At 61.5% G+C, this 12,863-nt stretch overlaps 1 protein-coding gene and 1 long non-coding RNA gene across 8 annotated transcripts; one reads left to right on the top strand and one right to left on the bottom strand.

Moving 5' to 3' along the window:
- Window positions 1–9,731, bottom strand: EPN3 (epsin 3). Of its 7 annotated transcripts, none has more exons than XM_080378226.1 (10): window positions 9,356–9,730; window positions 6,024–6,614; window positions 5,515–5,633; window positions 3,785–3,868; window positions 3,390–3,497; window positions 3,196–3,280; window positions 2,650–2,958; window positions 1,687–1,797; window positions 1,085–1,306; window positions 1–946 (listed from the first exon to the last, which is right to left on the bottom strand). In XM_080378226.1, exons 2-10 carry the CDS (start codon window positions 6,592–6,594, stop codon window positions 627–629), a joined length of 1,929 nt encoding a protein of 642 aa, XP_080234352.1. In that variant the 5' UTR covers window positions 6,595–6,614; window positions 9,356–9,730; the 3' UTR covers window positions 1–626. The 7 variants fall into 7 exon arrangements, with proteins under 7 accessions (XP_080234352.1, XP_080234348.1, XP_080234350.1 ...); XM_080378222.1 differs by having other exon boundaries at window positions 6,024–6,679; window positions 9,356–9,729; XM_080378224.1 differs by lacking the exon at window positions 9,356–9,730 and adding an exon at window positions 8,072–8,213 and having other exon boundaries at window positions 6,024–6,679.
- On the top strand, window positions 8,688–12,845 carry LOC308060090. Its single transcript, XR_013926599.1, has 2 exons — window positions 8,688–8,828; window positions 11,440–12,845. It is a non-coding gene; the product is annotated as an uncharacterized lncRNA (long non-coding RNA).
- Window positions 12,846–12,863: the final 18 nt, after the last annotated feature.

The following is a 12,863-nucleotide window of genomic DNA, read 5'->3' as shown; positions in this document are numbered from 1 at the left end:
TCCGTCAGAGCATTTTATTGTCTCACAGGCAGCCCGGAGCCGCCGCTCGCCAGCAGCCCCGAAGACATCCCCCCCCGCCGCCCCCCCCGGCCCGGAGCGGGGCCCCGCAGCGGCTGCCCCGGGCCGCCCTGCCCGCAGCTCCTGCCGGGGGGCAGCGAGCGGGAAGGGGGCGAGGGGCGGCGGGAGCGGGGCGGGGGGGTAACAGCCAGGGGATCCCGGCGAGGGGGGGCGCGGGGGGAGCCCAGCTTGGCCGGCCCCAGCTCCCCGCAGGCGCCGGGGCAAAGCCCCCTACCCCGGGGGGGCGTCCGGCAGCGAGAGCCCATGCACCAACCAGCCCAGCCCGCTGCGCAGCCCCCAGCCCTTACGGTGGGTCCCGCCACGGCTCCCCCCCGCCCCCCACCCCCACGGGCAGGGGGTCCCCTCCCGCCTGCCAAGCACAGGGGCTCATGCTGGCTCCCCACAGCCGGTGGGCACGGGGAGGGGGCTGGCCTGGGGGGCACCTTCCCTTGCAGCTAGTGAAACGCTGCCCCCCCCCCCCCCCCCATTCTTGGCAGGAGGAAAGGCTGGCGGGGGGGATGTGTAACAGCCAGGGATGGGGTCAGAGTCTGTCTACACGTCCAGAGGGCTCAGAGGAAGGGGTTGAGCCCCCCCGGAGCGGCTGGGGGGGCCGGGGGACCGCTCAGCGGCAGTAAAGGCTGCGGCAGGTTGCTGGGGAGTTCGGGGAAGGTGCCAGCCTGGGGGAAGGCACTGGCCGAGGCGGGCAGGGCGGCAGCGGCGGCGGGGACGCTGCTGAGGGGCAGCGGCAGGGATGCGCTGTAGGTCATGGAGTTGGCGGGGAGACCGGCGGGCAGGCCGGGCACCGGCGAGCTGGTCCGCATCTGGTTCAGCGTCGGCTTGGGCTGCTCGGCGAGGCTGAAGGGGTTGGTGGGGGACGGCGTGCTCAGACCTAGCGAGGAAAGGATGGCAGATGTTAGGGCAGCCACACCATCCCCAGCCCTCTTCATCCTCCTCCTCTTCAACCCCCAAACCCCACCATGCCCAGCCTGGGGAAGCCCCCAGCAGCAGCCCACACCACGGCACCTACTTGAGAGAAAGGGGTTCCGTGTCTTGGAGGCTGGAGCAGGTGCAACCAGGGAGTCCAGGTTGACCAGGGAGGAGGCGGCAGGGCCGAGGAAGGCCTCGGGGGTTTTACAGTCCTTCCGCTCCTTGCCGGATTCGGGCAGGGAGTCGGCCAGGTTGGTGAGGTCGAAGCTCTTTGCTGCATCCTGCCTGCTGCTGGGGAACAGGTCACCAAAGGGGTCTAGCTCTGGAGCAGGAGGGGGAGAAAAGCCACATGAGCCAGCTGGAAGACACCGAGGGTGACGGCATCCCTGTCACCGCGCAGCGTGGCCGATGGCACATCTGGCCCCAGGTCACAGCTCGATGCGGTGGGGCTGAGGCTCCAGCTCCCCCGAGCCACTGCAGGGTTGGGGACATGGGCATGCAGGGGGACTGGAGCCACCCCCTCAGCTACGGGGCATCCCAAGCCCACGGCACACACGGTTGCAGGTGGAAACAAGCTTTGGCCACACCAGCAAACAGCCACACACAGCCTGGCCAGCCCTGGAGCTGCCTCCCTGCGATGGTCAGGGACAGGTCACTGTCTCCACCTACCCAGTGGCCCCTGCCCGCTCCCCTGGCTCTTACCGACGGGGCTGGTGGACTTGGCAGAGGAAGGCAGCTGTGGGGGCTCCTGCTCCGGCGGCTCGGCTGACTCAGCTGGCTTTGCAAACAGGTCGAAAGCATCCCCCCCTGGAGCTGGGGGGAAGAGGTGAGACTCAAGGAGGGGAGCAAGCGGGGAGGTGAGAGGCGGGAGATATACGGGCAGGAGAGAGGCAGGGGCGGCTGCCTGCAAGGAGACAGAGAAGAGGGCGTGCGGTGGGGGGGCGCGGGGCTGGGGGTTGAGAACGTGCACTGGCCTGAGCAGGGGAGGGTAAGGTGGGCCAGACCACTGGGGCTCATTGCAGACCAAGACAGCCCCCACACTGCTCGCAGCCATCCCCCACAGCAGGCAGGTCCCTCTCCCAGCCCCAGAGGGAACAGGAACGCTGTAACACCCAGCCCTGGCCCCCAGACCGGGTTCTGCTCTCCTCCCCAGGGACCAAAAATGAGGGCAGCTCACGCGGGACCTCGGAAGCACCAAGGAGGAACCGAGAGCAGCTTTGAGCTCTGAAACACTGTCTGCTCCTACAACCGCTTCCTCATCTGCAAGGCGGCACCTGCGAGCAGCAACGTCCCATCCCGGCAGGGCACGTAGGGCTGGTTTGGGGTGAGCAAACACACAGGTGCCACCGGGGAGGACACCCTGTCACAGCGAGCGGTGTGGCAGCTGCTACCTGCTCCCATGGGAGGGTTCCGTTAATTATGCCGTGTTAATTAAAGCAGCCTATTCTGTGCAGAGAGAAACCCTAAAAGTTCTTTGAAGTCTTCAAGTGGGGGAAGCAGAGGTCCCGCTGCGGGGCAGGAGAGTGGGTGGGGGGTGTTTGCTGAGCTGGCTGTGGGAGGAAGGGGGAGCAGCACCCTGGGATGCCCACTCACAGGAGGGCGGCAATGGCCAGCACTGCCCGCGGTCCTCAGCACAGCCAAAACGCCCATCAAGGAGCCTCTTACCAGGGTTAGGAGGTTGCTCGGCCACGGCAGCCCAAGGGTCAGCAGCTGGTGTGGAACCAGAGACCTGGGCCGGGGGGGACGCTGTCACCCAGGGGTCCGCCGGAGGGAAGCCAGAAGACATGGGCGCCTTCCCCCAGGGGTCGGAGGCTGCAGTGGTGCCGGGTGGGAAATCCCAGGGCCCGGCAGAGCTTTGCTGGGATGAGGTGCTTGCCTGGGAGAGGGGCTCCCCGCCAGCAGCCGGGACCGGCACCCAGGGGTCAGCCGCACCAGCCCAGGCGGAGGCTGCCGGCTCCGCTTTGGGTTTCACATCTGAAAGAAGAAGGGAAGCTGTAGAAGACAGGAATGGTGCAGGGCACGGAGGGATGCTGAGTGGCAGGGATGTGCCTGGGGACCATGGCTTCCAGCAGCACCGCCCAGGGCGTGCAGCAGAGGGAGGAGAAGCAAGAGGTCCCTCCTGTGGAGCTCCTGGGGACCGGGGAGGGACAGAGGCAAGGGAGAGGTTTGTGCCACTGTCCCGAGCTTTGCCAGCCTGCGAGTTGCCCCCACCTGGCATATCCCACGGGTCGGCAGACGTGTGGCTGGAGGGGGCTGGCGCCGGCCCGAATATATCTGCCAGCTCCAGGATAGAGGACTGCAAACAGAAAGGGAATAAAGAGGTGAGGGAAGCCCAGGGCAGACCTGCAGGATCACCCTGGAGCTCAAGGCTGGTTTTGTGGCTGTCCAGGCCTCCAGTGCTGTACCTGGCTTTTCTTCATCTTATCTTCTTCCTCCTCTTCCTCCCTGCCCTGGGCAGTCTCCTCCGTGGCTCTCTGCAGCAGGGAGTTCTCCCCTTGCCAAGCTCTCACCTCCTGCAGGGACAAGGGATGGGGCCCATGAGCTCAGCGACCCTGCAGCCAGCACCTTCTCCAGGAGACTGACCCAGCACAGGAGCTGCCACCGCATCCCCGAAAAGTCCCAGCATCCGAACAGACGGCTCCTCTGGGGCTGAGCCCACGGGGAGAGCACTCAGCAGACAGCCCGGAGCAGCGAAAGCAAAGTGGGCACCGGAGCGAGGCAGCGTTTCAGGCTCTGGCACCCCAGAGAGAAGCCCAAGTGCAAGGAGAGAGGAGCGCCCAGGGCTATGGGGCACAGGTACCTTCTCGTGCTCCTCTTTGCTCAGCGCGAGCGCTAGCTGCAATTGCCTTTCTTCATCTGTACTGGAAATTGGAGGAAGTGGCTTCTGCCAACAGAGGAAATTGGGTGACATTTCAGCTTGCCCACAGCTCGCGGGACTGCTCGGAGGTCCCTGTCCTCGCCACTGCTTCTCCTGCGGCCCCTCACCTGCCTGCACAGCACCTCTGTGCCTATCCAGTCAGCTTTGCCTGCAGACCCCCAGCCTGATGTCCCTTAAACCAGCTCCTGTTCAGGCTCCCCTGTGGCCACCGCCCTACCTCCTTCCCCTACCCCACCACCTGCCTCTGCATCTAGGCTGGGATGACCCTACATCAGGCAGCCAGATCCTCGCTGGGAGGTTTTCAGGGACTCCAACGCAGTCGGCAGAGGAGAGGGGACAGGTTAGGCACCCCATCACCCCCGCAGCCTGCTGGGGAGGAAGGTTTGCGAAGCTAACTGACATCGGTTTGGGGATCCTGCCCAGCCCTGCTCTGCTGGGGTAAAAGCACCCAGACCTGAGACAGATTTTGGGGAGTAGCTGTCCCTGTACCACCATGTCAACCCTGTCACCACCCCATGATGCTTGTCCAGCAGCGTGGGACCGGCTGAGGATGGGCACCCCAGTGGGGGTGTGCGTGTGTGCACGCCTGTACAAGCATGCACACATGTGCACAGCCCAGATGGATTCCAACAGGCGACGCTTACAAGAGCATATTCCTACAGTGCTCATCGCAGCAGCATGTGGAAGCTATAAATACTCCAATTCCAGGACAAAAATAGGGATATATGCTCTGCTCTGTCTCCAAAAGAGTCTCCATTGGGCAGGGAAGATGGGCTGCAGCAAATGCCGTCTCTGAAGCGTGTCCCCTGCCCCAGCAGGACTGAGCTCGTGGGGCTTGGTGCCAGCCCTGGGGGGCCACCCACCAGCCCGGGCACACAGCCCCTTGGTCACCATGTCCCTCTGACTTTGTGTGCCCAGCCGTCCCCACAAACTCCACACGGGCCGTGCCAGCCGGCGGCAATCTCAGCTGCGCACAAATAAGCCGTCCCCAGTGGAAAAAGGGCTGCGGCCAGCAGATAGGAGAGGGGACAGCCCTAGGAGAGGTTTCACAGTTGGGGACAGAAGCTTGCTTGCTGCCTCCATCCCAGCTCAGCTCCTCCTGGTGCTGTTTTCCAGTGCTCCTTCCAGCCTGGTTTGAAAGGACCAGCCAGTGGGAGGAAGCGCCCGGCCCCCAGCCTGGTGACAGCCCTGCGGATGCTGCTGGTCCCCCACCCACCACGCAAACCGCAGCGCTGGGCAAGGCGCTCCTCCTGAAACCTCCACAGGAAGGCAAGAGAAATGGGGGAGCTTAGATCAGAAGCCCTTGGCAGAAGAGGGCAGCCAGGTTTGGGGGGGTGCGTGGTGAAACCAGAAGACACCCCGCCAAGTTCACCCTGGGGTCTGGAAGGCTGGACTGGTCTCAGACTGGTGCAGGCACTGCCAGTATGAAGATGGGGAGCAGGGACAGCCCATGCCTCCATCTGTCTGCTGGTGATTTTGGACGCCGGGCACAGTGCGAGCAGCCTGGGGCGGTTGTAGGTGCGTGCACTGGCCTCAGGCAGCCCCCAAAATCCTCCCTCCTCCCAGGGAAAGGCCCCCCGTGCCCACAGACAAGGCAAGGTGTAGGGAGATGCCCAGCCTCGCACAGCCCAGGGCAGGTAGAGCCACCCTACCTTCTCCGCCTCCTCCCGACTCATGGCCAGCGCAAGCTGCAGCTGCAGCTCCTCCTCACCCGTCGTCTGGGGCCTCGCTTGCTCCAGGTCGGAGGCGAACCGTGGGGATGAGGATGATGCTGGGACATAAAAGAGGAAAAGGGGAAGGAGTGGCATCAGGACTGGGGTGTTTTGGGGAGCACATCAGTAGCATTTTCCAGACCCCCATCCAACGCCTGCAGCTCCACCACATGGCTTCCCCAGGGGACGTAGCCCCACATCAGAACTCCCTACCACGAACAAGCCATGGCTTTAAGGCTCAGGTCACCGCCAGCTGCCACCACTGTTGGGGCTTCACCACAGGCCCAGCCAAACCTCTGCCCATGGCTCAGGATGGAGACGGGCTTCACCACCACTCCAAAACATGGAAGGGAGCAATGGGCACCAGGCAGGCACAAACCAAACGCAGCGCCTGCCTGCACCCCGCAGCGAGCCCCAGGGAGCCCAAGCAAGCCGCTAGCAACACTCACAGTTGAAGGAGGAGGGTGAGCCCCGTGCCCGGCCGTAGTCATCACCGTAGGGTGACGCACGGCGGCCATAGGTGACCTGATGGCTGCCGCTGCCCATGCCCTCAAGGGCCATGCGCTCCTTGGTCTGCAGCGCGTGCGCACGCTCCTGCTTCAGCCGCTCCTCATCCTTCAGCAGCGCCATCACCTGCTTCACCTTCTCTCGGATGTTGATGCCCTGGTCCTTGCCATCACGGTCCACGTACTGGAAGTCCTTCAGCGTCTGGATGGTGTAGAGGTTCTCCCGGCACTGGTGGGTCACCTTCTCGGAGCCAGTTTTGATGAGGTAGTCCAGGAGGGTGAGGGCTTTGTAGACGTGACGCCAGTTCTTGCCGCTGTCATTCAGCCGCCGCCAGATCATGCCCATGACCTCAGCAAAGGCCACCGTGTTGAAGGTGAGGTCAGCAATCTCTGACATCAGAGAGCTGGGGGGTCCCCAGGGATCATTGGAGGTGGCCTCTCGCACCTTGATCTCTGCCTCTGAGTAGTTGTGCACGATGTTTTTCACCTGCCGGCGCAGCGCCGAGGTTGTCATGGCTGTGCAGTGCCGGAGACCTGCGGGCGGTGGGCAGGAACGGTGGAGAAGGGATGAGTGCTCACAGCCGCAGCTTCACCGGCGCCTGCAGCGGGGAATGGGGACACAGAGACCTCAGCATCGCCTCAGCCACCAAGACCCATCCCCAGAGCCCTCGGCTGGCACCTGGGACACTTCTCAAGGTGGAAGCACCCATCGTCAGGGCATCAGGTGCACCCTGCCAGGCTGTCACTGCTCGCTAACCCGAAGACACGCAGGATGCAGGATGCTCGAGGGGGAAAATAAAATCTCTTAGCAAGCTGATACCCAGCACCGCAGAGCCGCCAAGAGATTTGGCTCCAGATTCAGGAACATTTGGACTTCTGCTTCTAAAAGTAACCACCTGAAAATGGCAGCTCCCTCCCCCAGATCCCGGCTGCCTCAGCACCACCATCCTGGCAAAGCTGGTTTCAGGCCCTCAGCCCTCGTGCCAGCCAGGGGGCTTCCCTGTATCCCCAGATGTGCTATGTGCAGCTGCACGTGGCCCTGCTCGCCCCAGCCATCACCCCAAGACTCTCGGTGCCGCTAAGGATGGGGCATGCAAAATCAAAACCCTGCTGTGAACCAGAGCCTGCCACGACTTACCAGCGCCGGCAGCCACTCGGGTGGGCTTTCCCGGCAAACTTGATAATTTTGGTTCTGCAAAAGGCTGTGGGTACAGAAGTGCACGCTGCTGTTGGGTGGCAAATTCGGGGTGCTCATCTCCAGCACCAGGTCAGCGAGCAGGATGGATAACTCGAGCCCCCTCTCCTAAAACCCTGCGCTGCCTGAGCCTTCTCTGCATCCAGACCCAGGGCCAGGGCCAGCAGGAGCTGGCATGGGCGGGAGCTGCGCTGGTACCTCCCCAGCAGGCAATGCCCGTCCTTGGGATGCACTGATGTACCCGGCACGGAGGCGAAATGACGTGGGTCAGTCTGGACCCATCTTCACGTGAGCCCATCACAACTCTGCCCGCTGCTCTGTGCTAGTCCTAATCCTCACCTTCTCCCTCCACAGTCGGAAGACACCATTTACCCTCATTTCGTCAGAGGGCCAAGCAAAGCCGGGAGGCAGAGGCTGCCTGGAGCTGCCTTGCCCTCAGCAGAGCTGCATCGCAGGGCCGGGGAGCCAGGCCGCTCCCAGAGCTCCCGCTGCAGCTGCAACAAAACTCACCAGCAATATTTTCCCTGTCGGAGATAACACTTGCGGGCAGAGGACTATCTCACCCGCGCAGCAGTGCCTGCAGACAGAGATTACCAGTGTCAATCCCACCCCCCAACTCGGGTGCCGGTACCTCCCTGGACCACCACTGCTGCACCATGTCCAGCTCCAGCCCTCTCTCGGCTCAGGACACTTTTCCCTCCCACCGGAGCTGAGCCGGGGATGTGCCGACTGTACCCACGAGCCACGCATGGCCCCCACCACGCTCCCCGCACAACCCGTGCGACCGGTCCAGCACCTTCTGCTCCCCTGGGCCCTCGGCCAGGCGCCCCGCGGCTCCGCCAGCAACGTCCCCGTGAGTCAGAGGAGCCTGGCACCGCCACGCTCACGGGCGGCCGAAGTTTCTCTTGAGTGGCTTCCCTGTATTGATTCCCTTTCGCAATGCAGCCTGTCGGCACGGCCTTTGGATCCCACCGGCTGAGCCCCTGGTGCGGATGGCCACGCCGTTGCCTGCCTGATGCAGAAACGCCTTCGGGACAAGGGCAGCGACTCAGCAAAGTCCGACAGGACTTGGCCCCACGCTCTGCTTTCCACCAACACCCAGGCGGGAGATAAAGTCGTGTTTTCCAAAGGTGCCACCGGCCCGGCAAACACTCGCAAGTGCCGGGACTCTTCCTCCGGGGCAGGACGGTCCCTCCTGCCTCCAGCTGGTCTCCTGGCAGGACAACCCCCAGGTCCAGCCTGACAGGCTCCGGCACTGCTCATCCTGGCTGGAGACCCCATCCCAGCTGGACTTCGCCCGCCATGAGATGGCCCGGGAAGTCTGCATGGGAAGAGATGGGAAGCAGGGGCTGGGGCAGGGGTGAGAGGAGCGTGGCCCTGGCTGGAGCGCTGCCAGCAGGCAGTTAGGAGTAGTGGGGTTTATCAAACACGATACCCCCCCACCTCCTCTGGAATATAAAGAGAGTGAAACTGAAGCCGTGCGGGAGATAAGGCGGCAGCACCGGGCAGCTCATATGGAATTACCGCAGTGACCTTGAGCGGGAGGCGGCCAGGTGGGAGAAGGACACCCGGGTGCGGGGACAGGTCCCCATCGCCCCGCGGCCCGGCGCAGGGACTGCGGGGGCGGAGCGGGGGGCGGCGGGGGGGCGCGGGGGAGCGGCCCGGGGGGGGCGCAGGAGGGGTCGGGAAAAGGAGGAGGGGGCGGAGGGGCCAGACGAACGGCGGGGGGAGGCGGGGGGGCGCGGATTAGAGCCTCGCTCCATCCCTCCTCAGGCGCAGGGCAGCGAGAAGCGCCCGCCATGGAGGGAGCGGCGGCGAAAGGCTCCGGCAGAGCCCTCGGCCGCGCCGCCGCCTCCCGCAGCCCCCCGGGGGCCGTCCCCGCCGCGGGGGCCCGGGGCCCCCAGCCCGGCCCGGGGGGCAGCGACCTGCGCGCGCCTGGCATCCTCGGGCCCGGCATCCCCCGGCCCGCCGCAGCCCGCGATGCTCCGGCGTCCAGAACCTTCCTCCTCCCCCCTCCTTCCCCCCCCCCCCCCCCGCCCCCCCCGCAGCCTGGCAGCCGAGGGGCGCGCAGCCCCCTTACCTGCGCGGAGCGGAGCGCGGCCCCGCCGTGCCGGTGCCGGTGCCGGTGGGAGCGGGCTGGAGGCGGCCGCAGCCCGGCCGCTGCGCGCCGCCGAGTTGCCGGGCTGGCTGGGCAGGTCCCGGCGGCAGGTCCCGCTTTAACCTCTTCGGGGCCGCCCGAGCCCCGGCCCGGCTCCCGCCCGGGTGCTGGCAGCGGTGCTCAGCACCCCCGAAGCGGTGCAGCGCGGTGCGGTACCGGCCGCGGGGGATGCGGCGCCGAGCCCCTGCCCCGCCGCATGCGGGAGGCGGGGATGCTGTAAATGCTCAGTCACTGCCCCTCGCTGGCAGCCAGCCAGGCGCTGCTTGCTGCTGCTTGCTTTGCTTTATATTTTTTTTTTCCCTCCCCCCCCCCTATTATTTTTAGACAGAAATCATCGTCCCCGGGCTTGGAAGTGCCTCGGAGGGATGCCGACCCTCCCCATAACGCAGCTCCCTCTCTGGTACCCAAGGCCACGGCTGCAATTTGAATTAATCAAATTTTTTTTTTTTTTTTTTTTTGGCTGGGATCTAAATTTGGAGCAGATTCTTCCCCTGCTCCGAAGAGCTCCGAGAGCATGGCTGGGGGGAGAGGGAGGCATCAGATGACATGACAAAATAAGTCATGTCTCTCGATCATTTCAATGCCACCCCCTCTCTCCCGGCCTCTGCCTTCCATTTTAATCGCTGACAGGCCTTTAAGTATTATGGATATATATAATCTTTTCAATATCACTGACATTTTCCATAATGGAAAGCATCTCCTGTACACTGAGACGTTCTGGAGGGGGATCACGCCTTCCTGCTGATGCTTTTGCACAGAGCTGAGATTCATCTTGCCCCAGGCCCGGGCGCTGAAGGTTTAAGGTCCAGCCTTGCGTGGTGGGAGAAGGCAGCAAGGAGGCCACGTGCCTCCAGGGGCTTTGCAGATCTCATCAGCCTGGCTGTCCCTACAGGCCAGGCCATGCAGGCTGAATGTGCATCTAATCCCACTCACAGCTGCAGCCTGTGAGATGAGCATCTCCAGCATCCAAACCCTCCTCCAGGTCAACCTGGAGAACAACCCAGCTAGGGCAGCAGGAGACATTCTTTGTGGTTGGCCAAGATCCACACCTTCCTCTTCCTCTGTTGCAAGTGCTCCCAGTTCACCTGTGTCAGGCGGCCGAGACAGCTGGCTCACCGCCCTTCAGACATTGATATTTTATAAGCAAGGTGAACCTCCCCTGGGGACAACACCCTACGAGCCACCGCAGAGCTGTACAAATGTGGAGTTTGCTTTGCAAGGTGACCCACAACCCTGCGGTAGGACATGAGACCCGGCAAGGCTCTAAAGCTGATTTCCCTCAGCCCTAGCACAAGCTGGCTGCTCACCCACACCCCTGCTGCCATTGAGAAACCTCTGGAATTGTGTTGTCACCTTCCACTTGCAGCTTTTTCCTGGAATCCCCCTTCCCAACCTCTCTAATAGGGGTCTTCAGGCCCCGATGCACGTGATGGGTTTGGTATGTAAGTCCCAAGGCCAGGAAGATCGCTCACCTCAGTTATTTAGCAAACACAACACAAATTATTAACTCCAATATAAATAATCCCCATGTTTGGGAGAGGAGAAGGAATACTCATCTTGCCTGGCTGCGAGGACTTGCCATTACAGGGATTGGAGCATCCTCATATCCTTCAGAGCACAGGGCTGACCAGCCCCGAGGGTCTCTGCTCTAACCACAGCGCCCACATCTCACCCCAGCCCTGTAAAAATGAGGACTACATGTTTCTAAAGGTGTTCTGTGGAGCCAGCTCTAATTCCACTGCAGTTCCAGTCCCAGAACTTTCACAAATCAATGCAAAAGAAAAAAAAAAAAAAAAAAAGGGGCGGTGGGAAGGCAGCTGGCTCAGAGAAAGCTGCAGCAGCCAGGCAGCAGAGTATTGCACTTGATGGCCCAGCACATCCCTTCCCGTGTGCTGCTTGTACCTTGTATCTTGAGGACACTCTTGTCCAGGGCTGAAAGAGGCACTGGCAATATTTATGACAAAAAAATATTAGACTGTTCACAGCATTCATGTTCTCCTTTGCAGAAGTTCTTACACCACCCGCTTGCCCTGTACCACCAGGCTCCTGCCTTGGAAGGGAAGGAGATGCCAGCATGGGACATTCTTCCGTGGTACGTGACTGACGTGAAACTCCCATCTACCTGGTTTTGTATCAACAAATCTTCCTGTGAGCAGAGATATACATGGAGCCTAGTTTCTATAGGCTGAACTGGAGGCATGGATCTTGTGAATGGGCTTTGTGATCTTTTAAGGTAAAGCTATGAAATACAAGTATTCCTGCCTTTGAGACAATCACGTTGCCTCTATAACGTGCAGTCTCCCTCTTGTCTAGAAACAGATGGCTTGAGCTGTTTGAGTTGGGCATATTCACAGGCTGATAATCATCTCCAGGGAGGCAGGAGCTATTGTCAGAGCCTGTGAGACACACCCCAACTTCAGGCCTTTTTCCTCCTAATTCTCAAAATGTTGCTGAAATTCTCACTACAGGAATGCTGAGCAGAGACATTCCCTTTGTGGGTCTGTGCCCACTGAGCCAGAGGAGGCTCCCGGCTTCCACAAAAGCCAAAATGCTTCCCCACACCCTGCTAAGAGAAAGCATCTGGAAACATGAAGGGCCTCACCTGGCCAGCAAAGAAAAAAATAAGCTGCACTTTGCCGTGGTACTGCTGGGAGCCAAGGGGAACATATCCTTTCCCCAGAGACAGCACGAGTTAAAATGAGAAAACAAAATAAAACAATTCTGCAGGAGGAACAGTTATGTTACACTCCATGCAGCTCCAAGACGCGTGTCAGTGTGGCTGCCAAGGTAAAGGAGCACGTGCCTGAGGCACACACGCCTGGTGCAACTGCGCAGCCACGTACAGGATTTGTAACAGCGATGCTCAGCATGGATACACATCTGCTGCGTAAGAACCCCAAAGGTATCACAAACCTCAATTAATAATCTGCACTGATGTCATTTCTCCACAGGGCCAAAGCCTTTTTTGGGAATGCTGTCCAGCTGCTTTAGCAGGAAGACAGCTCTTTAATGACACATGCCAGGTGTCCCTTGATGCCAGGTCTAAAAGAGCCCCTGCACTCAGCTCGTTCTGCCTTGGAAAGCTGCTCTGACCCAAGCCCGGCTGCAGAGCACACGACACTCAGACCTGGGATGCCTCCACAGAAAGCTCCATTCCAGCTGCAATGCACAAAGAAACCCAGACAGAAAGCAGTGATAAGCCCAGACACACATGCTGGCAGAGACAGGAGGGGTGGCTCTAACAAGGCCTTACCATGCTCACAATATTTACGGCATGAATTTCACTCATTTGAATTCAAGAGTGGTTAGTCTTGGAAGGCAGCAAGAAACAGTTGGATCAGAATGGGGCAGAACTGGATGGAAAGAGATGGTAAGATGAGCACAAGAAATAAAGTCATGGGTGCAAAACCAAGCAGGGTGGCACACCCCT

Source organism: Falco punctatus (genome assembly GCF_963210335.1).
Source record: "Falco punctatus genome assembly, chromosome: 1".
NCBI classification, from domain to species: Eukaryota; Metazoa; Chordata; class Aves; order Falconiformes; family Falconidae; genus Falco; species Falco punctatus.
Note: the sequence above shows the minus strand (reverse complement) of the source record. Positions and strands in the feature narration are given on the sequence as shown.

Excerpts from the sequence above, each read along its gene's own strand:
- EPN3 (XM_080378226.1), bottom strand. The coding sequence starts at position 6,594 with ATGACAACCTCGGCGCTGCGCCGGCAGGTGAAAAACATCGTGCACAAC. Across the intron at positions 3,498-3,784 it reads GCAAAGAGGAGCACGAGAAG|GAGGTGAGAGCTTGGCAAGG; the intron begins GTACCTGTGCCC and ends TTGTCCCTGCAG. Across the intron at positions 1,307-1,686 it reads CAAGTCCACCAGCCCCGTCG|AGCTAGACCCCTTTGGTGAC; the intron begins GTAAGAGCCAGG and ends CTCCTGCTCCAG.